Source organism: Vulpes vulpes, chromosome 16 (assembly GCF_048418805.1).
Source record: "Vulpes vulpes isolate BD-2025 chromosome 16, VulVul3, whole genome shotgun sequence".
Lineage (NCBI taxonomy): Eukaryota > Metazoa > Chordata > Mammalia > Carnivora > Canidae > Vulpes > Vulpes vulpes.
In genome coordinates this window covers 72556955-72579438 of record NC_132795.1, presented here as the reverse complement: position 1 = coordinate 72579438, position 22484 = coordinate 72556955, and the positions used below count along the sequence as shown (strand labels likewise).

The 22484-nt window shown below is 48.8% G+C and overlaps 1 protein-coding gene across 28 annotated transcripts in view; it reads left to right on the top strand.

Annotated features, from left to right (window-relative positions):
- INPP4A (inositol polyphosphate-4-phosphatase type I A) overlaps nt 1-22484 on the top strand; it is a 135091-nt gene that overhangs the window by 104090 nt on the left and 8517 nt on the right. For 12 of the 28 annotated variants that reach the window (XM_072741114.1, XM_072741113.1, XM_072741112.1 and 9 more), the window contains 9 exons: nt 475-730; nt 4390-4422; nt 8449-8621; nt 9624-9747; nt 10703-10829; nt 11340-11480; nt 13158-13255; nt 15196-15308; nt 18996-19150. In XM_072741114.1, the coding sequence (XP_072597215.1) occupies nt 475-730; nt 4390-4422; nt 8449-8621; nt 9624-9747; nt 10703-10829; nt 11340-11480; nt 13158-13255; nt 15196-15308; nt 18996-19150 (1220 nt within the window). The remainder of the gene's footprint in view (nt 1-474; nt 731-4389; nt 4423-8448; nt 8622-9623; nt 9748-10702; nt 10830-11339; nt 11481-13157; nt 13256-15195; nt 15309-18995; nt 19151-22484) is intronic. The other 16 variants (XM_072741126.1, XM_072741125.1, XM_072741123.1 and 13 more) reach the window with 2 other exon arrangements.

Sequence of the window (22484 nt, the reverse complement as noted above, 5' to 3'; positions counted from 1 at the left end):
TCCTGTATTCTGTGTGGGTTTCTGCAAACCACTTCCAGCCCTGCTTCCCACCTCCCCACTCCTCACTCCCCGTCTGCTTCCATTATCTTCCCTTAGCCCCCTCTGTGTTGAGTGGTTGTAGGAGGTCCACAGAAGAGGGGGGAGGGGGCAGCTGGCTCACTGGGCCCTGTGGCCCTGCTGCCAGCTCTGGAAGGCACTGGGAAGTCTTGTCCAGTCTCCATGACAGTTACTAGCAAACACATCTCCAACTTTAAAAACAATGACTGCAGTAGATTGATTTGTGTTTTGAAAAGCAAATACAACTGTGATGGGGAATTCTGAACTTTGATATTTCTAAATATGTGGCATTTTAATGATCACAGTGGCCCAGGGTAGGGGAAACAGTGGTTGGGGTGGGAGGGAAGGGGTTGTGTTCTGTTCTGTTTTTCCCCTCACTGGGAGAGCTGACCCAAATGGGCCTTTTTGGTTTGGAAGGAAAAAGTGTGGCTGAATGTAGACAAGAGCCTGGAGTGCATCATTCAGCGGGTGGACAAGCTGCTGCAGAAGGAGCGCCTACACGGCGAAGGCTGTGAGGATGTCTTCCCGTGCACAGGCAGCTGTACCAGCAAGAAAGGTAACCGGGACAGCCACGCCTACTGGATCAAACCGGAAGACCCCTTCTGCGATGTCCCCTCCTCACCATGCCCCTCCACCATCTGCTCTGCTGCATGCCATCCTCACCTGACCACACGTGCGTATGCATCCACGCTTCCCATTCATCTGCCTCCACCTCACGCTGCATCTGTGTGTCTGTCCGTGTCTGACTCCATGACCTCTTCCCGCCACGCAGACTGCAGGGAGGGCTGTCGGGCAGAGCCACATGGCGCGGAGCTCGGAGCAGTGGGCGGTGAGGGCAGAAGCTCCTGTGCTCCGTGCCCATGGAGCCCGTGTGTGAATCAGCATGTCTGGCAAAGGCAGAATCTGGAGGCTGTCTTGGTTCTCACATCGGTGAGGATGGGGCTCCTGGACTCTTCTGGTTGGTAAACCAGCCTGAGCACCTGAAGGAGGCCGAAGCACAGATGCTTTTCTCAGGAGATTGTTTATTGCCTCAGGGATCGGTAGAATCAAGGAAAAGCTGACTCACGTAGGGACACAGCTGGGGGAGAGTGCTAGCAGGCTCAGCACACTTGCCTAAAGGCTGCTTGGCATCAGCTGGTGTGCTGTTCTTCAGCAGGAGATGTTGCCGTGGGACTTGTTGGTGACTCAGTTAGGTGGTAGGACCCCCTCATGGGGCTAAGTTAGGTTCCTCTGTTCAGCAGCACCTCCAAGCAGGGTTCTCAGTAGATGCCGACATTGGCCTGAAGCAACAGGCTTCAGAAACAGTCTTCTGCCTGCGGAGGCATAGAGCACAACCAGATTACCTTGTCCTGCATATATCCCTAAAGCCGGGCACGCGTGCTTTCTCTACCAGCACATCCTTGGTCCCTGTCACTCAGGGCCGCCTTCCACCTTCTCCTGTAAGAGCTGCGGGGGGTCATGGGCCAGGCAGCTGAGGGCGGGCTGTAGACCTAGCTTCTGCTCTCCTTTGGGTGTGGTAAGCTGTAGTTCATAAGGACCAGATATGCCAAGGTTAGCCCTTCAGACAGCAAGGACCTTTCATTTCTGAATTGGACAATTTTTATTCAAGGCAGAATCGTGCTCCTTTATCAGAGCCTCTTGATAAATCCTTCATTTGTAACCTGCCCTTCACCCTTTCAATCTTCCTGCAGTCTGTTCCCAGGGCACAATTTCACTTGAGCCTCTGATTCAGCAGTGTTCATGTCCTCCACCCTTCCATCTGTGAAGGACTATAGTTTCAGTTCCCCAAACCTGTGATTGGTTTCGTGGAGCTGTTTTGTCCTGTTTGTCTTCTCATTTTTTTTATGTAAATTGTGTTGTTTTTTTTAAAAAAAAATCTGAAAGCTCATTGTTCATTTCTCTTCAGTATTGTCTTGCTTGTAATTTTAATTTTTTTCTGCAGAATTAAAAGAGTGATTTATTGGAGTTTTTTAATGCCAAGAGAATTTATTAATCAGATATTCTGTAATATCCATAGTTTAAATGTCACTTTCCTTCTAGGCACATCCCATATTGGTCAAATGTAGATAAATTTAAATGCAGTTTTCAAGTTATTTAAATGAGCATTTATTTATGGTATTTAGGGTATGACTTGCGTTTGCCATGCAAATCAGCTCAGTTGTGATCATGGGAATATGAAGCATACATTTGAGAGAGTCTAACTTGGCTGATCAGTACTCAAAGAAATGTGTGAAACCGTATGCCACTAAATTAACTGCAATGATCCTTAATTTAAAAATCTTGAGCATAGCTAGGTAGCTGTTGAGAGCTGGACATGACCAGGAAGATCAGAAAGAACGAGACTGGGAGCTGTTTGTTTTACCCAGTGTGCCCTACCCTGAGGCCAGAGCTCAACTCCGTCGTGATTTTTTTATACCATTCCAATTTCCTGGGCCAGTTGTTTTGACCTAGTGAGCAGGTTGTGTTCACACCAGCTTATTATATATGAAGAACTCTGTGCCTCTTTGAAAAGCATCATGACTTTTCATTCTAGCTATGTATATTGTCCTAGGTTTTGGTTTTCATCTTTTGCTAAGGAGTCACCGTCCCTTCTAGCTTGCTCTCCCACAGAACTCATCAGAGCCTTGCCTGGCAGGCATGTATCACTGTAGGAATCACTGACAGGTCCCTGCCAGCTGGAACCACAGAGACTCCATGAGCCTGTCCTTCCTTCTCCTGCTTTCCGCACAAGTGCCCCACAACCCTCTGCATCACCACCCGCAGCCACCCCATCTGGTGGCTTCCATGACCTGCCATGCATGCACTCCCATCCTCTCCTCATTGCTGAAGAGCCATTCAAACCCCAGACCAGGTTGCTTTAACCTGCAGCCTGTGGGTTGTACCCTAGTTTTATATGCCCCTGTGATTATGTGCTAAGACAAGGAAGTATATAGTGGTCATCACATCTCAGGGGACTCCATGGCCTAAGACAAGATGCAAGCCACTGGTCCAGAACTATCAAAGGAGACAGACACCTCCCCCAAAACACACATACTTCCTGCTTTGATCGAAAGACTGAATTTACCCAGCTGAGTTTAACTCTTAATGCCTTTTCTGGAATGGTCACAACCCAGCTATTTGGAATCACCACAGAAGATCATGAAAGCAGGTTCCTCGACCTTCCTCTTCACTCAGACTCAGAATTTTGGAGGAAGGGTAATGGGGAGGCACAGAAATCTGTATTTTTTTTTTTTTGACCTGGGGTAACTGATTAGCTGAACAGAGGTCTAAGGATCACTGCTCTGCATCACTGCACACCACTGTGGGTTTCTCTCTTTGTTAGGTAGATGGTCTCAGGATATTTGGGCTCTTATGAAGAGGCTGAAGTCTTCAGCTCTCAAGGGCCTTTACTTTTGCTGTGTTCTATCCCTTTGCCAGTTGAAGAAGTCACTGCTAAAGGTGATTAGAGAGGAAGGATCCCTTGCCACCCCCATCTCTGGACAATCCAGGTTGTAAACATCTCTACACAGCTGGTTCCAGCTATTTTGGGGGCTCTGAAACCACCCATTTCAGTACCCTGAAGACATAAAATGACCCCTTTTCAGACTTGTTTTCTTCCAGGTGGCATGCCCAGTTAACCAAGGAATTTTAAGAGTTTTTAAGGGAAATACAAAGTTGAAATGAGTACTTCACTTGCTGAAATGAGACAGTGTAGGTGATATTGGACTAAAATTGGCATTCTTTGAGTGACCTGGAGGGACATTGTAATTCTAAACTTCCCCCAAATCATAAAAGCTTTAAATTTGATTTAAATTTGAAAGATTGGCATAGATGTTGGTTGGTATATTGGTTTCATCACTGGATCCTAACCTTTGGGTCTCAGCATTCAGTCTGCAGCCCGGGTTCCACTCATGAGTCAGAGCAGTGAGCTCTGAATTGGGGATGATTGATTTGCTGGTCAGTCTCTCTCATTACAAGTGTGCTTCCAGATGTTGTGAGTCAACAACATGGGCTCCACCATATGCAATGTGATTGATGCAGGCACTTTATCACATTGTAATCTGTTAGTTTGCTTACTGGAAGAGCATTCTATGTTGAAGTCTTAGCAACATGAACGAATGAATCAGTGAGTGGGTCAGTGTTTACCACGAGGAGGGCTTGGCTGCCTCAGAGCAGCTGAGTACCTGCATGGGACCTCTCAGGGAAGAGGCAGGCAGACCTCTGACCTCTTCTCTGTTCAGTTGAGCCACCTTACGGGCGGCTGCTGATGCAGTTGCTGTAAGCGTTGAGTTGTTCATGTTTGAACTTTGTGCTGCTCCTTAATCATCCGTGTCACCCTCCATTTCTGTGCAGATTGCAGCCCCCCTCCTGACGGGTCCAGCCCAGGTACGTGGTTTCCGTTCAAGGCTTCTGCAGATATCTTTTTAATCCTCAGGTAGTGTCTGTAGCTGAATTCTCCAAGATTGCCTATGCTTCCAGAGTTAGGAAAATATTTTAGGAGTTTATTTAAGGCAGGTAGCTATTTTTCTTAGGTTTGGTGAGGAACCAGTTGGGTTGGGGACTGTGGCCCAAAGCAGCCTACTATTTTTTTCACTTTCCCATCACAAAACCTTTTCAGATGATTCATGTCTGTGGGCGCGCTGGACTTCTGACTCAGAGCAGTACATGTTTGTAAACAATACTTCCTGTGATTTCACCTGAACTTGTGAGCACTACTTGGAGGTGGTGTAGCCACCCGAATATTGCAGCACTCATAATCACACAACATCCTCTCTTCTGAGTCTGGATGCAGCTTAGAGTTCTTACTAGGTATTGCTAACAGGCTCAGTTGGAGATAGTGCTAAAAATGGAATCTTTTTGCTGCCTTTGCATGTAGAAGTCAATGTTTACAGCTCTAGTTCAGGGGTCGGCAGACTACAACTCTGAACCAAATCCTGTTCACCACCTGTTCTTGTAAATAACATTTAATTGGAAATCACATCTACTCATTTACATATGGTCTATGACTGCTTCTGTGGGGGCAATACTAGAGTCAAGTAGGTATGACGGATTCCATCATCCTCTAAGCCTAAAATATTTACTGTCTAACCTTTTACAGAAAAAGGGTGCCGACCCCTGCTCTAGTTCATGTTGAATTTCCTGGTTATGACTCATGGGATCCCCGGAGTGAGCATGAGACCCCCAAATAATATGCTTTTGCTTATATCCCCCAAACCAGCTACCCAATCAGTCTGATGATTGCCTATTTCTGACTGGATATACATGGGAGGTAACAGGACACCTGTTTTATATCTAGAGCACAGCAAACTGGTGATTTGGGGATTAACCAAACTCTCCCTGTCAGTTTTAGAAAACCCTCTCAGCTCATATAGCACCATGAATTTTATATCAGCTGTGTCATTTCTAGAAGCACTGGTGCCTTGTCCACAGTTAATGTCAATGGACTAAAATGGCCCCCTGCCAAGAGTTCCTTTGGCTTTTCCTGGAGAGCTATATTTTAATCTCAGTTAAAACACACATGCATTTTTCTCTCACTCTTTCTTATTCTTCCTCTTACCCTCTCTCCCTCCTTCTCCTGTTAATGAGGAATAAAATGCAAAAGCAGAGTATGGATTTGAAAAAGCTCTTCAAAGTTACCCAAAGTAGCATGGTCAGTGGATTGGCCACCAGTCAGTGAGCATTAACAGATTAATAACTAGATGAGGAGCTTGTCCCCTAAAGTGAATCAGCTACATTACTAAGGACATTGTTTAGTTGAGCTGATTTTTTTTTTTAATAGCAAGATTTTTTTGACAAAGGGAGAAGAATATGACCCCGTTACCGTATCTAACTTCCTGATATCTTTACTTAGCTAGGTCCTGGCAGAAATCTCATTTTTGTCCCTGAAATTCATTTTGTCTAGAAGTTTCTAATTATAGTTTTTCTTCGTATTCTCCCTGAATATATTTCCAGCCCCCAATCCCTTCTCTCTCCTTGGCAGAAACAGCCTGACACAATAGAAATTACATAGAGTTTTAGAGTTAGACACATACAAATGCTAGTTTTTTAATGTGTCTGGGAAGACACTTAACCTCCCTGAGCCTGTTTCCTTACCTGTATTAATGATTCTCCCTCTGTGGATTAAATGAGAAAACAGTTGAAAGATAAAGCACTAACAGTTTTTGCATAAATGGTGATTGGCACTCTTATTGTACTCTGGACGTGTCTGAGGCCTTTTCCAGATAGATGGCAGACACATCTCCTACCAAGACCCAGATCTCTTCTCCAGGACAAGCTCCCGGTGTTTTTTAACCATTCTTCCATTATTTCCATTTGTTATTCAGGATTGGTTTTTTTTTTCCCCTAATGGAACAAAACTAAATCATACTTAAATGGATTTTTTTTTAAAGATTTTTATTTATTTAAGAAAGAGAGCAAGAGAGCACAAGCAGGGGGAGGGGGAGAGGGAGAGGGAGAAGCAGGCTTCCCACTGAGCAGGGAGCTGGATCCCAGGACCCTGAGATCTTGAGCTGAAGGCAGACACTTAACCAAGTAGGCCATCCAGGAGCCTCTTAAATGGATTTTTTTTTTTTTTTTTTTTGAGAGAGAAGTAAGTAAAGTCAACAGGTATTGCATGGAGATTGGCTTAGTTAGCTAAGACTGCTTGTACTTTCTGATAATTTTCAGATTAAAATGATAATTTGCATATTAATTGCATATGTACATGCATGTTAAGTGGGAAAGCAAAGTAAAATTGGCAGTACTTGTTCTACAAGCATTTATTTCTTAGCTAATGACTAACTTAGTCAATGCATCCCCAATTATTTGGCTATTAAAACTAAGCTGCCATGGATCTTTTTAAATAGTTGCCGCTGAATAAAATTTACATGTGTGCAACAGAGTTCTTTAAAAAACAAAAACATGGCCTCTGAGATTTTTTAGAGGAAGAAAGAGACTTAGATGTTAACTAGCAGAGCTCTTCCGTTTTATCAGAAAGAACTCATGTAGCCGAAGATTCAAAAGACTTGTCCGTGGCCACCACTACTTAGCAGCAGCTCAGGCCCAAGACTCACATTGTCCACTTTTCGGTCCAGTGTTCTCTGTCACTATGAGTTCTTTGCTAAGACCTTTTCTGCTGTAGACTTTCTAAATCTAAGCCTACTTTTATTTTTTTTGCAATACAGACACAAATCCTTGTCTATATGCAGTGTGCCTATATACAGTTAGATCATTTCTAAATTTTGAATGGCTACGTATACTTGAAAATCTACATTAACCAAACACTGAGTATAGGGAAGTCCTTTTGCAAGTTTCAGGCAATTATCTAAATTTGTTTCTCAACAAAGTGCTACTCATATATTTTGAGAGGAGTGGAGCTAGTCTCCCTTTTCTATGGCTCTTTAGATTCTGTTTAAGGCAGAGCTTACCCTCTGGCAGCTGCATTGCTTGTGCAGCCCTGTGGCCTCTCCCCAGTGCGATGATGTTGGTGGGTGTTCTGTGACCCGCACCTCATCCTAAGGGAACGTGTGCTGTCCTGGCTCCACTCCCCACCTGTGCCACATTTGCTGTGGTTAGGCTCACCCAGTGGTGATGGTTAAATGCCTATTTCTGGGCTTGGTGACCTGTTATAAATAGAACTGATGAGGGCATGTCTTTTCTCTTTTAAATGCCTTCAAAATAGGAAAGCAAAAAAGAGCCAAGGCCCAAAATACCTTTAACTCTGTTTTTCTACCCTGAGTTCTATTTTTTAAAAATTGTTTTGGTACAGGGTCATAATTTCCTAGTATTTACAAAAAAAAAAGAAAAAAAAAACTAAACCAGAAATAGAGGGTACCAGGCAGGACAGTCTTGGGGGTGGGGAAGAAAATGTGGGCAGAAGCAAGGGATATTCTGAGAATGGAAAACCTGGGAAACCGTCTGGAACACTCTTTCCTCCAGACATGGGAAGTGAGACTATAACAGCCGCACACAGCTGCACAAGGATGGAGGTGTCCTTTGCTCTAGAAAGATGGGGGCCTCTGCCTTAATCGCTGGGTCAGGAGAAGCAAGATAACAGGTCACTTTTCTGAGGGCCCTTCTCTCCCTGGATGGTGGAACAGTGGTGACTTGCAGGTGACTCGCAGAAGCTTCTTGGTCATTTTCCTCAAAAGGAATAATCTTGAGCATTTAAGTGTACAGTCCCCAGTAGGGAAGGGAGACCAGACCTACATCAATGGCCCCCAGTAGGTCTGCTGGTTAATTACTGGAAAAGCTTCAGGCTAGAAGGTTGAAGACTGGGGTGGTTACAGGCAGAACTTGGTGCCACGCAGTTATGAGATGCAGAAGGGGTAGGGAGGGGGAGACAATAGGGCTGAAGGGCCACATAACTTACTAAACATCTAGAACCTGTCTCTTAAAATCTTCCTCCTCAAATGACTCTTTCCTCATGACCAGGCGAATGGAGCGAGGCCCTTTACCCCCTGCTGACCACACTCACGGACTGCGTGGCCATGATGAGTGACAAGGCCAAGAAGGCAATGGTCTTCCTGCTCATGCAGGACAGTGCTCCCACCATAGCCACGTACCTGAGCCTGCAGTACCGCCGCGATGTGGTCTTCTGTCAAACCGTAAGCCCTGGGAGTGGTGTGCGGGAACCCACAGGCCCTTCTGCCCCTAGAAAACACAGCCTTAAAAAATCTCTCACTTCACACTGAAAAAAACAAGGATGGCAACACTTTCTCCTGTCTTTGGCTCTTAAATTTATTTAATAGAGAGGTCTAGATTTCTACCCGAAGGGAGGAATCCTACTTGATAAGTATTTAGGAGAGGGTCTGAGTCCATGCTTGCTTCTCCCTGAGGAAGTGGTAGGCATGGGCATGGGTACTGCTCCCGCCCGAGGCGTGCTGGCTTCCAGACCACACAGGCCTCTTGGCTGTCTTTCTTCTTACAAAGAAGTTTAGTGAGGGAGATACCAATGCTGTAGTCTGTTTTCTTGTTTATAAAACAGCAGGTGCCTTAGTTCTGCTGCTCATGCACAACTGTTATAATGGTTTTGGAGAAGGGAAGAGCTCAAATGAATGTCACAAGTTCGATAGATGGCAGGCATCACATTAGCGAAGTGCACAGTGACAGAGGGTCAGGCTGGTTCTCTGAGGTTGTGCCGGCCCATCCCCACAGGAGATCTCCCACTGAGGTAGCTTACAGGGTGACTATGTTCTCTCTCATTTCTGTTCTTTGTTGTGATTGTTTCAGTTTCCAGCCAGAGCTGGTATGGATCTGTGAGTAGATAGGCCATTTTCACTGTCGGGATTTAATTCTGGGCTTCTAGGGGGTTCTAGCCCAGGAGTAAGCCTAGGCAGTTTGGGTTAGAAGCTGAGCTAAAACCAAACCAGCCTTTGGGAGCAATAGGAGTGGCAAGCCTAGAATGCTATGTGGCCTCCCCGTGGCCTGTAGCCTGCATGGCCTCAGAGCCAAACACCCCCCACATGCCAGATAGAGGAGGGGAAGAGGTGCTGCTGCAGCCCAACCAGTGGAAGCAGAGAAACTCGGGGCCAGGGGCATGGCATGGGCTGGGAGCCACTTAGGAAATGTCTGCCCCCCACACTGTTCACCTTGTGTCTCCCCGACAGCTGACTGCTCTCATCTGTGGCTTCATCATCAAGCTGAGGAACTGCCTGCATGACGACGGCTTCCTACGGCAGCTATACACCATCGGGCTGCTGGCCCAGTTTGAGAGCCTGCTGAGCACTTACGGTGAGACTCCAGGGGCACCCCCTACACTTTTGAGATCCTGGGGTTCGTAAGCAGTGCGGACATACGTAATTCCCATTCTTTCTTCCTAGACATTTTTCTAACTACGCACACAGTACATGCTGATTAAAATAAATCCAGATATCATCAAAATGTGTAAGGACCAAATGAAAGCCCTGTATAGTTACACATTCACCCCTTCATTTGTTTTGTTGTTGGTTTTTACAATCAAAGATCTTTCTAATTTGAGGATGGTTGATAATCATTTAGCAGTAATTTCCTGTAGGCCATTTGGACCATTTCTGAATTATTCCTATGAAAACAGTGCTGCCATACATCTCTGCACACAAGTGTGTATGCACCTGTGTGCCCATTTCTGCAGCCACTACATTATTAGAAGGAATATTTCTGGTTCAAATGGTAGGAATATTTTAAAATCTCAAAGATATTTCCCGAGTGCTCTTGAAAAAGACTCTCTTCTTTCATTTTCTGTTTATTTCTTCTAAGAGGGTAAAACTAGGGAATTTTTTAAGAAGCATTTGTCAATCTTTGGAGTTATAAGACATCCAATAAATACCAAGCCCTGTGGAGTGGAATGATCTGGCTACAGTGTGCTATTTGGCTATCCATGTCCATCTCTGAAGTGCCAGCTCTGCCTTCCGAGGTCCTGTGCAGCCCAGTTCCCTCCCCATGCTGTCTGTCACCAGGAGGGGGCTGGAGACTGGCATATCTCTCCACCAGCAGCATTGCTGGTTGTGGCTGCAGGGTTTTAGTAGCAGCCTTACCCACAGAGGAGTGAGTCCACTGGTGAAGAGGCTCAGAGAAACCCTCTCTCCTCACAGCCATGCCTGATCCTGTCACCTCCCGTCTGTGCCCAGCTCTGTGGCCGTTCTGAGCCCACAGAAAGAGTGGCAGGTCCCTTCTACCTGACAGCCTTCCGTCCCTCTCTTGTATCCAGGTGAGGAGCTGGCCATGCTGGAGGACATGAGCCTTGGGATCATGGACCTGAGGAACGTGACCTTCAAAGTCACTCAGGCCGCTTCTAATGCATCGACTGACATGCTGCCCGTCATCACTGGAAATCGGTAGAAAGATTTTTTTAATCCTCAAAACTAGCACTGTGTTTTAATTTATGTTCATTACATGTGACGTGCTTTTCATTTTTGTTTTATTGCCTTTCATTCAGTTAAAAACATTGATCTTCTACAGTAATTTCACGGGCCTTTAAAAGGTTCATGACTAGCACTTTGTTTTTGGTTTTTTGTTTTGTTTTGTTTTTTTAAAGATTTTATTTATTTATTCATGAGAATGCACAGAGAGGAGAGAGAGAGAGGCAGAGACACAGGCAGAGGAAGAAGCAGGCTTCATGCAGGGAGCCCGACGTGGGACTCGATCCAGGGTCTCCAGGATCACACCCTGGGCTGCAGGCGGCACTAAACTGCTGAGCCACCACTTTGGAAACCACTGAGCCAGACAGCCAGTCCCTACTCTTGTATCGAGGCCAGCTTGGTTTTCCTCTTCTCACTCGCCTCCTCTCCTGCCTCTCCCCTGTCACAGCCCTTACCCGTCCTCTGCCTGTCTTCACTATTTTGCAGGGATGGGTTTAACGTGCGGATCCCTCTGCCGGGCCCCCTGTTTGACGCCCTGCCCCGGGAGATCCAGAGCGGCATGCTGCTGCGGGTGCAGCCCGTCCTCTTCAATGTGGGCATCAATGAGCAGCAGACTCTGGCCGAGAGGTGGGTGCAGTGCGGTCACTTACCGCATATAGAAAATGTCCTTAGCCCTCTTCAGGTTCTGAGCACTGAAGAGACTTTGTCATCACTCCCTTCCTTTGGCCAGCATTCTTTAAGTGCAGCCATACACCTAGCTCTATGTGTGGTGCTGGGGACACAAAGATGACCCAGATGTGGTCTGTATCCTCAAGAGACTTGGGCTGGTAGGAGAGAGATGTGGGCACAAGGATGAAGATGAATGCAGGGAGTAGGGGCTCCTAACAGGAGACCCAGGGAGAAGGTCTGGGAGGGCTTCCTGGAGGGGATGATGGCTGAACGGAGTTTCAAAGAGTAAGTAGGAATTGGTCAGACGAAGAGGTGGAGGGAAGGCCTGACATCTCAGGCCAATAAGCCTGAACAAAAGCAGGTAGGGAGAAACTGTGTGGCGGCTCGAGGCCAAGGCCCAGGCCGGGATGGCCAGTGGTGGTGTTAGGCCTGTGTTTGAGGCTGAGAGCCTTGCCTTGATTGCAAAGGCCTGTGTCTTGTAAACTCCCTCTAGGTTCCCCTGCCAGGCAACAAGGAGTAGTCACATGTACCCGTGTGTGCAAGTAAGTGTGTGCATGTGTTCAAGGTGTGACCAGAGCTAGAGGAGCCCACTCCAGGGAGAGTAGGCAGCATCAGGAGGCCGGCAGGGAGGTGTCCCAGGGAGGACAATAATGCTCCCTGTGTCTGGCAGCTGCCATTCCTGTTGACTGCAAGAGCAGTTTCTGGAAAGTGTTGAGGCAAGGCCATATCACAGTCAGCAGAGGGGCAGGTGGAGAGGATGAGACAGTGGGGATGGGGAAGACTTGGTGAGTGCCAGGTCTTTGCTCATTCATCTGCTTTTGGGACACTCTCTTCTCAGCTGTGTCTTGGGGGCAGTCCCCAAGGGAGCAGCTGCCTAGAGGAAAAACCATTGCCGGCATCAGAGTGGATGGGCTGTGATGGACCCACAGGACGGAGTCCTGTGGATGGGAGTCCTAAAGGATGACACGGGTCCATGAAGAGGCTGATGTGCATGGAGGTCACTCAGCAGGGCAGTGGTGGAGCTGCACTGGGCATCCAGGCCTTAGACTTCAGAGCCTGCCTGTGTTAATGACCACCTTGTGTCTTCCTCAAGGGTGACTTTTCTCTGCCTCTGCCTTACACATCTGGCATGTCCTGGCTACCTGGGAGGTGTGCACAGGATGAAGCTGCATGGAGAGAAAAGAGCTAGGGCCTTACATACAGGGCAGGAGGAGCAGCTAGTCAGGCGTGGCAGCAGGCAGAGTGACTTCAGCTTCGAGTACAGGACTGTGTCCTCACTCCCCAGCCAGAGCCCCATTGCTGTCCCTGTCTCCTAAGCACCTCCAGGATGGGAGGACAAGGGCTTCCCAGTGAGTGGCCATGAGGTGTTTCTGTGCATGCCTTACTAGGGGACAGATGGAGTTCTGATTATCTTTTAGGCACATCTGTAACAAACATGCATGGTTTCTGCTAATGTTTAAATACGTGTCACAGACACAGTAGAAATGGCCTGATGCTTGAGAGGAGGAAAGAGGTTTAAAGTTTAAATGTGCACAATAACTCTTGAGACGATCGACATTGTTAGCTTCAATACAGTGATGCTGATGCTAGAAGAAAGTGTCAGTAACTAATGGTGTCCCCATATGACTCCTGAAGGTTTGGAGATACATCTTTACAAGAAGTTATCAACGTGGAAAGTTTGGTGCGGTTAAATTCCTACTTTGAGCAATTTAAGGAAGTATTGCCTGAGGATTGTAAGTATTTCCTCACTCACGGTAGGTTTCCTTTTCACTTGTTGTCTATCCTGTGTCACCTTGGGTGTTTGAGCCTTTCCTACCGCTTAGGCTGTCTGCTCACCCACCGTCCAGATGCTGCCTCCATGGGCACAGTTCTTCCTCTGATTCCCTGTTCTCCCTGGCAGCCTGGTCACCTACTCAGACTCTACCTGGCTTGAATCCTCACCCACAGGAGAAGCTTCCTCAGGCGTGGCCTGTGCTGATTCCTCTCTGGTTGGTTCTCTTGTCACCTAGATAATGTGGGCTTTCTCATACATCAGCCCAGCTACTGGTGCCATTGAGGCCAGTGATGTGCATTGTGCTCCTGCTGGTAGGACAGGTGGGGGTCGCAGAGGCAGGACCCCACTCAGCCCTGCACTGGTGTGAGCTCTCCACACACCTCCCTCTGTGGCGTGTAGAGTAAGATACCAGGCAGATACTTACTGCTGGATGTGGGAGGCAAGGGGGCCCGTGTGCGGCTGTCCCTGGAGGCAGATGGAGTGACAGCAGCCATCACTCTGCAAACAGCCTTCTCTGGGCTTCTGGACTCAGGCAGGAGCCAGGGCTCTCCACACTATCTGTAAATGGAGAATTCTCTCATGATTTCGTATTTACTGAGCACTTGCCCTGGATAAAGCACCACAGGACCTAGTGACAAATGAAACCAAACCCTGCCTGGTTAGAAATGGACTCTGCCTCTCTGTGCTCGCACTGCCCCAGCCATGAGGGGGCTCCCCAGGTGAAGGAGGCCAACTGGGTCCCTGGGTAACCCCCGCATCCTCTAATGGGACTCCTAAGGAGGAAGATGGGAAAAGGCTTCATTCGCATTCCCGGGTCACTGTGTGCCAGGCATTGTGCTGTGCTAGGTGCACATTTCTGCACTGACTCCCCACGACAATGCTTCAAGGTAGGCATTAGTATTGGTGGCACAGAAAGGTTGGCTTGGATCTGAGGCTTGGTGCTTAGATAGTCGGAGAGAGCCATGGGCACATGGTGGAGATACAAAGGGCCTGCACTGGCTGTGGCCACATGACCTGGTGACTGCTGATAGGTGGGGCTGGGGGGCGAGGAGAGCAGTCCAGGTGCCAATGGCCTTGTGATATGGGACAGGGGGCACAGATGAGGCCAGGTGGGGCACACCTGTCACCACCTTGGTCAGCAGCACAGGGTAACAGGGCTGTCTAGTGGTTGAGGTCACTGTGTGAAGAGGAAGGGGCTGAGGACAGAGCCTCTGGGGAAAGGCCCCGTGTGGAGGTGGCTTGTGAAGAAAAGATTCAGCAGAAGGGTGGGAGAGAGTCCTTGCAGGCAAAAGAGCAGCAGTGTTACCTGGGTGCCAAGGAGGGGGAAGGGGAGGGGTCCCTGGTGACTTCTGAGGCGCATTCAGTGTGGCGAGGGCTGCAGTCAGGGCAAGTAAGTGATGAAATGGCACTGCCTTGATGGGCCACTCTGCCCCAGAGATCAGCAGAGGTGTGAGATGGGCGATGGGGGAAGGAGCTAGGAAAACACCGGCTGTGAGATGGAGGAGCAGCTCAGGACTACGCATCAGGGATCGCTGTGGACAGACGGAAATACAAGCAGGCAGCCTCCATTTCCCCAGGGAACCGCAGAAGTGCCGGCCCTGACCACACACTGGAATTCACTGGGGAGCCTGGACAGTCCTGATGCCTGGGCCCCACCCCAGAGTGGTGGTACATCAGCAGTTCCAGAAACTCCCTAGGTGGCCAGGGTTGGAAGCTGTAAGGGGCATGGAAGTAATTTAAGTGCTACCCATGCCAGTAGCCAAGGCCAGTCTCTAAGCGTACCCCCTTTTCTTGCTTAAGTCACCCTAAACTTCCAGCTTGGCTCATGCTACAGTGGCTTCAATAGGCCGCGGTCCTGGGTGTCCCACCAGGCTCTCATGGACTCCCCCTGTCTTGCAGGTCTACCTCGATCTCGGAGCCAGACGTGCCTGCCGGAGCTGCTGCGTTTTCTGGGCCAGAACGTTCACGCCAGGAAGAATAAGAATGTCGACATTCTCTGGCAAGCCGCTGAGGTAGTACCCTTGTCATAGTGAGGAAAAGAACGTTATTGTTGCACTTGCTGCCAGTAATAATAATTATGATAATAAACCAAAATTGCAGCCAGGAGTCGAGAGAACAAATTTCTCCACAAAAACTTATGTCCCAAACTCTGGAAGACACTGAGAGGTGCCTGTGAGTTCATTACTTAGGGCTGTCTGAAGTCTGAGAAGCTTGACACAGACTCTGTCCCCTGGGGCATTTAATAAGCAGGCTGATGACAATTGTTACCTCCAGAAGCCTGGGCAATCGATAGCAGCTAGAACTCACTGCCTCTTCTAATAGCCTCAGCAGCAGACCATGGTGACCTTCCTAGTCTCTTTACAGTTATTTTTTGTATATTGCAGTTTGGATCTCTTTTCCCAAGTACTTCCAGTATTTTCTCATAAATGTACTTGCAGAGGTCCATAGCTAGCCATTCACTCATCCCTGTCCAGAGGTAACTTTAACTGGTCTCCAAGGCAGCACTGACCTGTCCGGTGTTGGCACTTGCACACATAGATTCAGGAGCACGAGTGATCCCCATATGGCATTCCAGCTCCCAGCCTGGCCTGAGCGCAGGGGAGGAATGGACACCTGCCACTCTGCCCCTGGGGGAGGAGTAGACACCGCACTGCCCACTCACACCTGGTTACCCCCTGGTTCGCAGAGCCCAGGCAGCAGTTAGGAGGGCTGTCTAACCCTCTTCCTTCCCCCCATTGCTTTCCTTAGCTACTCATTCTAGAGCTTTCCTGTTCTCTTCATCATGAACGTGTTTCTCTCAACCCTGGGTCTCTTCCATGGCAGCAGACAGTCCAGTTGGTCATGGTGCTTGCCAGCTATTTGGTAGACCCTGTGTTTGAGAGCCTGTCTTCATGGAGCCCTGTCTTTGAACACGCCCCCCTTTGTGCCTTTGTCAGTGGCTGTGGCCACTGATGCCTTTCCGTCGGATGCAGCTGTGACAAGTGGATGTTCCCCTCTGTATATTCGTGTGTTCATTGAGCCTACAGGTGCCCCAGCTGCTAAGACTTCCTGCTCATGAAAACTGTGGGATAGGTCAGCCTGAGGAGCTCCCTTTCTGGGCTAGGCTACCCTTGGAATCTTTTCACAACAGAACACATTTGGAAGCACTGAGTGACAGGAAGCTTGAGGGGATTCATGGGCCTCATTTTTCAAATATTGTCCTGGTTCTGAGGTCACATCTGCCCTTGTTTGATCAGGCCAAGCCTAACAAATAGGGTGTAGGGTGAGCTCACGCATGCCGGGGTGCCTCGGCAGGCAGAGGAGCCCCTTACTTTCTTAGTATATTTTTGGGGGCTGCTAAAATCCTTTGGCTGGCCATGACAAACCTGCTACACAGATATCTTTGCAAGAATTCAGATACAGAGCAAGCCTTTCCTCATGTGGCACAGAAGGTGACACAGCCAGATCCCCCCACAGTGGCCCAGAGCAGCACCCCCTGATACACTCTCCTTAGTACAAGTACACAGATGGCCTTACAGATGTAAGTAGATGCTGAGACCCGTGCGTACCCCGTTTGGGAAGTGTGCTTCTCTTTTCCTCTTGCTAGACTGTGGTGATCCACCAATCCCCTGTGCCAGGTCAGAAAAGCAGCCCATCTAGTCCCACATTTTCTCTTCCCAGCAGAGGTTCAAGGTATAGATTTTCAGGTGGAAAAGTCTCAAAGGCCCTGGACACATCACCTCTTGTATTTTCCCCTTGAGGGTCCCCTGGGGGGAGAGGTATTTGTGCAATGCCAGGTCACTCAGCTATCAAGGCCTCCCATCCCCAGTCTGATCAGAGCTGCCCTCCTTTTCTGAATCTTATTTATTTTCATTTCTGTGTATAAATCCTGACTAAACAGTTCGGGTTTAGTCATTGGTCAGGTCTAGGCCTTAATTCCATGGATGGGGAGATCCATCAGAGCCCCAGAGCTGGCTGATGGCCCCCTTGAGGATGGAGCCTGGCACTGCAGATGGCCCTCTTGTGCACGAATGCACCTCTGGTCACTCTGCCTGCCTTCTGGAATCTGATGTTCTGGATACCATGTCTCTGAATGTAAGCGTTTTTTGAACCTATTTGTGGTTCTGGCTTGTGCCATGTGTCTGGATCATGAACTCTGCAGCCTGTGGAATTCAGTGAGCAGGTCACGTGCACCCTCCCTTCATCAGCTATGGTTTTATGCATTTGGATTATATCACTCTTTGCTGAGTTTAGGGGATGCTTAGTGTCCTTTTTTTTTTTTTTTTCCTTTCCTGTAAAAATTGTTTTTGCTCTCAGAAGAAGCCTGTCTTCCTCCTGATGGTCTTGGCCAAACTTGTTTGGGCCCTTTCTCTTTTGTCTTTCTCTAAACACCGTGCTTAGGACTACACTGTGCTCTCTCTAGTGGCATTCCTGGCAGTGGCTGTGCCTCTTGGCTCTGCTGGCCTGGGAAGCAGGTGTGGTCCCATCTCCTGGGCCATCTGCAGGGCCTCTGACACTGCTCTGGAGTGTGATAGCTTATTGGAGTCCACCGTCATCTAGTTTTGATTTTTCACTGGATACCAATATTGTTCTCGAGGTGCGGTACCTAATACAGGTTCATAGGCCCTTATGTGAAGCTCTCGCGGGTAGATGTTTTGGAATTCCATATTTTAAGAAAGTGACATGGTACACGGTTGGTGCACATATATGTAATATAGTGCACATTACCTATGTTTGATGTGGCACGCATATGATTGAACATACCCAGAGGTGTCTGGAGCAGCCCTCTGAAACAAACTCATTAATATTGCTTTATTGAGAAATATGAATGTTTATACAAAATGGGATAAATGAAGATTGTAGTCTCACATCAGCTCAGATCTGATTGTGTTGCCAAATGAAGTTGCTGTAAACTTAAAAAGAAAAACAATCTTCCGTTCGAGGGCTTTCTGTTCATGGGGACTGGGTACCTAGAATTGTATCTAGTGGTGCAAAGAAAAGGCTCCCAAATGTCCTTCCTGTGGGGAGAGAAGGTGCCCTGGCGTGGCCTTTTCTCAGCCTGGAGGATGCCCCACTGTGAGCTTCCACTTCCTCTGCTTGTGAAGGGGAAAGTGCACTGACCTGTCCCCATGCACAGCCCTGAGTGGGGTGGATAGTGGAGGGCCTGTGGAGCGTGGTGGTCAGGAGGGGACTAAGGGGAAGCATTTCTGAGCTATTCCCATCTGTGCAGGTGAGGAGAGAGCAGAGACTGTGGGTCTGTGCTGTGCCTTCCAGAAAGGCCTGGAGATTTGGCCAAGGGTGGAACATCCCAGGAGCTGCTCTGACCTCCTGAGCTGGTCTTTGCTGCCCTCCTCTGCCCAGGACCTGCAGCAAAGGTCTGAATGTGATGAGATGGCCTGGGCAATTTGGAAGAAGGCACAGCTGGTAAGGTCAGCAGACAGGTGGTGATACCCCAGAAAAGAAGGGAGCCTAGGCCTTAATGGAGTGGCCTGTGGTAGGGAGAGTCACAGGAGGGATGGCCAGGGACAAAGGCCATCCCATGGGCAGTGATGTCATCTCTGCGGCCTTCTCTGGCAGGACGTGGAAGTGGAGGGAATGCCGGCCCGAGGAGTTGGCATTGCCATATGCCACCCTTGGCCACCCGGAGCCTGTGTCCCACCCAAAGCTTCTTGCTGTTCTTTGGAGTCTCCCTCTAAGCACAGCCTGTGTTCCTGTTGCAGATCTGCCGCCGCCTTAATGGGGTCCGGTTCACCAGCTGCAAGAGCGCCAAGGACCGCACGGCCATGTCGGTGACGCTGGAGCAGTGCCTGATCCTGCAGCACGAGCACGGCATGGCTCCACAGGTGTTCACCCAGGCCCTGGAGTGCATGCGCAGGTGAGTCCTGCTGCCCCCGCCGCCCGCCCCGCCTGCCCCGGGCTCCGTGTAAACTGCAGATGAGCCGGTCCTGCCGGGGCGCCCCCGGCCCAGGTCCCCTTGACTCCAGCTGGCATGCTCTAGTTTGACTTGGGAAAATTCACTGATGTCTGCCAAGTCAAACTGTCAATGGTCTCACATTGAGACCATGTTCTCTTTTAAGTCAAGGGGTACTAGAGAGCCAGCAGTCTCCATGAGCAGGACTGCTCTGAAATCGGGTGGTCTCGGGGCGAGCTTAGGAGTTAGGAAGTCGTGTGCAGCCGTGTGCAAGTGGTCTGGCACGTGGCTTTCCCTCGGCCCCCTGCCTTGCTGTGGGTGAGAATTAGGGCCAGAGCTTCCTCAGCAGGCATCGGCTGCTTCCACCATGCCTCTTAGCTCCTTCCAAACTTGAGTGAAGAAAACGCGTCTGCAGGTTGCACCGGTTTGCTCCGCTTCTTCTCTAGCCATCGACACAGTTTGCTTCTCTTAGCAAAGTGTCAAATGAGTGTCTTATGGTAACGGCAGCAGCCCCCCACCTGTCCGTGTGCCGTGGCGACCTCACCCTAATGATGTTCTGATTCTGAGGCAGCAGGCGTGTTTGCAGAATGAAACCCAGGACTAAAACTGTCTACTGTTGATCGATGCCTTGTTTCAAGCACTGCTGGGGAGCACCTTACCTCACATACCAAAAGAAAGGATAAGAAACCTGGTTTTCCCGTCTCCTTCAATGTAGCCACCAATGCTGTCCAAGTCTCGTTTTCAACAGTCACTCCTACTGAATGTTCTGTATCATTTGTCCTCTCACCAAATTCTTTGAAGCGTTCAATTCTCTTATCCTTTCTGTATGTTTCTGCCGTTTGACCTTCTCACAATAACCCACCAAAGTGATGCCTGAGCTCCTGCCTCTTGATAATAGCATTTTGTAGAAGTGGAATCGTGTTGTCCCTGTTTTGTCTTTCCACATTCATCCAAACCTCTGTTACCTCAGGGCTTCTATGTATGCACGTGGAGAAAGTTCACCATCCTCCCTGTGCTGAGCCTCAGGGAAGCAGTGGAGACTCTCAACCCCCTGCCCAGGCACCCTTGGCTAAAGGCCTGTCCTCACAGGCTGCCCTTCAGGCTCAGTGTCCCTGAGGCCACAGGGGTGGCAGCTGCAGGGTGCTGGGAGGGACCACCTTGGTGAGATGCAGAGAAAAATGGAAGGGAGGGGATGCAGAGAAAAATGGAAGGGAGGGGATACCTGTGGTGGTTGGAGCAACGATTAGGATCAGGTCCACTCAGTAGACCAGACCGTGGTGTTTGCAGTTGTTGTGTAGACATCTGTCCAGTCCTGGCTTCTAAAACCAATTCAGTGAGAACAAGGATTCATTCTGACTGCATCTGAGCACAGGGAGAAAGGGGCTCCTGAGAAAGACACATGGGCAGCCACCTCTGCTGTCCCATGGCCTGCCTTGGGGCTGTGTGTAGGGGCCCACATGTGCACAGAAAACCGCTGTGGTTTTCAACATGCACAGCCCTTTACCACCTAAGAAATGGATATTCCTTGAAGCAAAATTTAAAAATATGGATAAGCCCCCCTATACCAGCTGTTCTCACACCTTCACCTCAAAATCCTCCATATTCCCACTTTTGGACAAGTAACTGTGCTAATGTGTGATGCCTACTCTTCCTGATGTAGACACGTATATACAGTCACGTAGGTGTGTGATTAATACACACATTGGTTACCCAGTCCCTGAATAATACACAACACACATACATGCATGAACAGATGCAGTTATATGTGCAATTTTAGCCTGTTATTTTAGCCTACTTTTTTCATTTACCTGTCTTATGGGCATTTTTTCAGGTTAATAGAGACCTTGCCATTTTGAGCACACCATAATTCCCCAGTTTGCTGTCATTGAATAAGCTCTATGTAGTTTTTAGCACCTCAAACCAAGGTGTGGTGAATACCCTTAGGTATGCTCCTGTCCACATTTGCTGCATCGATCCCTTAGGTTAAACAGTATACACCTTAAAAAAAAAAAAAAGTATACACCTTTGTGAGGCTTTTAATACAAACTGTCACACTCCTGCCCACTATCCCGAGCGCCTGCTCATCCATCTGGGTGTTGTCGTGCCTATCACTCATCAGAGTGCTTCGGAGTCTGTAAAGTCAGTGTTGCATTCCTTTGTCCCAGGTGAGGACCCTGAGGTCCTGAGTAGAGAAAGACCTTCCTCCCTGGGCCTCCCTCTGCCTCTCTAAACCCCCGACCCACCCACATCCAATTATGAAAGTCTTTTTAAAGTTTCCTATTTGTTTTTCTGAATTTTCTAAAATCTCTGCAGTAAACATATAATCTTACTTAACAATCATGTAAGATATTATTACATAAGAACCAAGCTCTATCACAGCCCCCCTACACCCACCCCCAGGATCCAGTAGCTCTAGCAGCCGGGGCTCCATGCTCACTACCACCTGTCTGCCTGACCATGTAGCAGCTCAGGCCATCACCGTGTTTGATTGTTTTAAGGTGATTTTCTGGATTCTCCCCTGTGGGGAAGACACGCATCTGTTCGTAGACAGCAAACCTGAGGTGGCTGGGACACTAGCCAGTATTTCTGGCTGTGGTCAGGACCTGTGGCTCAGCCGGGAGCCCGAAGGAGGCCGCAGAAAATACTGGCCATGCCTTGAATGGAGGAATGCATTTTGGTTCTCTTGCTTTCTCGCTTGCATCTTACCAGATGGAAGAGTAGAGCATGCAGGCAAGGGTGTAGGGCGGAGAGAGGGGTGGGGTAAGGGCTGACACTCGGGCTGTGTTTCTCTCGAAGGCCCAGGGTGAGCAGTGGCCAGTGCTGTGCTAACAAATGTTTAACAACCAGCTCTCTGCCTCCACCACCACCAAAAAAAGCCCTGATCTATAGTGTTTGCCAGATTCTATGGCATAAATACTCCCACTGGGGCTTATTTCAGGCTACCAGTGTGACACCACAGAACATGGAGTTAAGAGGCGATGTGACATTGGAGCCAATGCCAGCACACCGCTCATGGTGCCTCTCTGTCCCCAACCCAGGGGCTGAGACATTCACAGAGTGAGCTAAGTAGCCACAGTGACACCCCCCCAAGACTGCCATCGCTGGGAATGTGACAGTCAGTTGGAAAGTGTCCCCAGTCAGAACGGCACACCTGAACAGTGCCATTCCAGGCCTTCCAGGTTCCTCTGGGAAAGCCCAGGAGAATTCTGCTTGAGGGAGGACCTCATGCTACTCATCTCTGGGTGGATCCTTAGAGGCCACCTGCTGTGTCCCAGCATCTCTGCTTCTGTGTCACTGT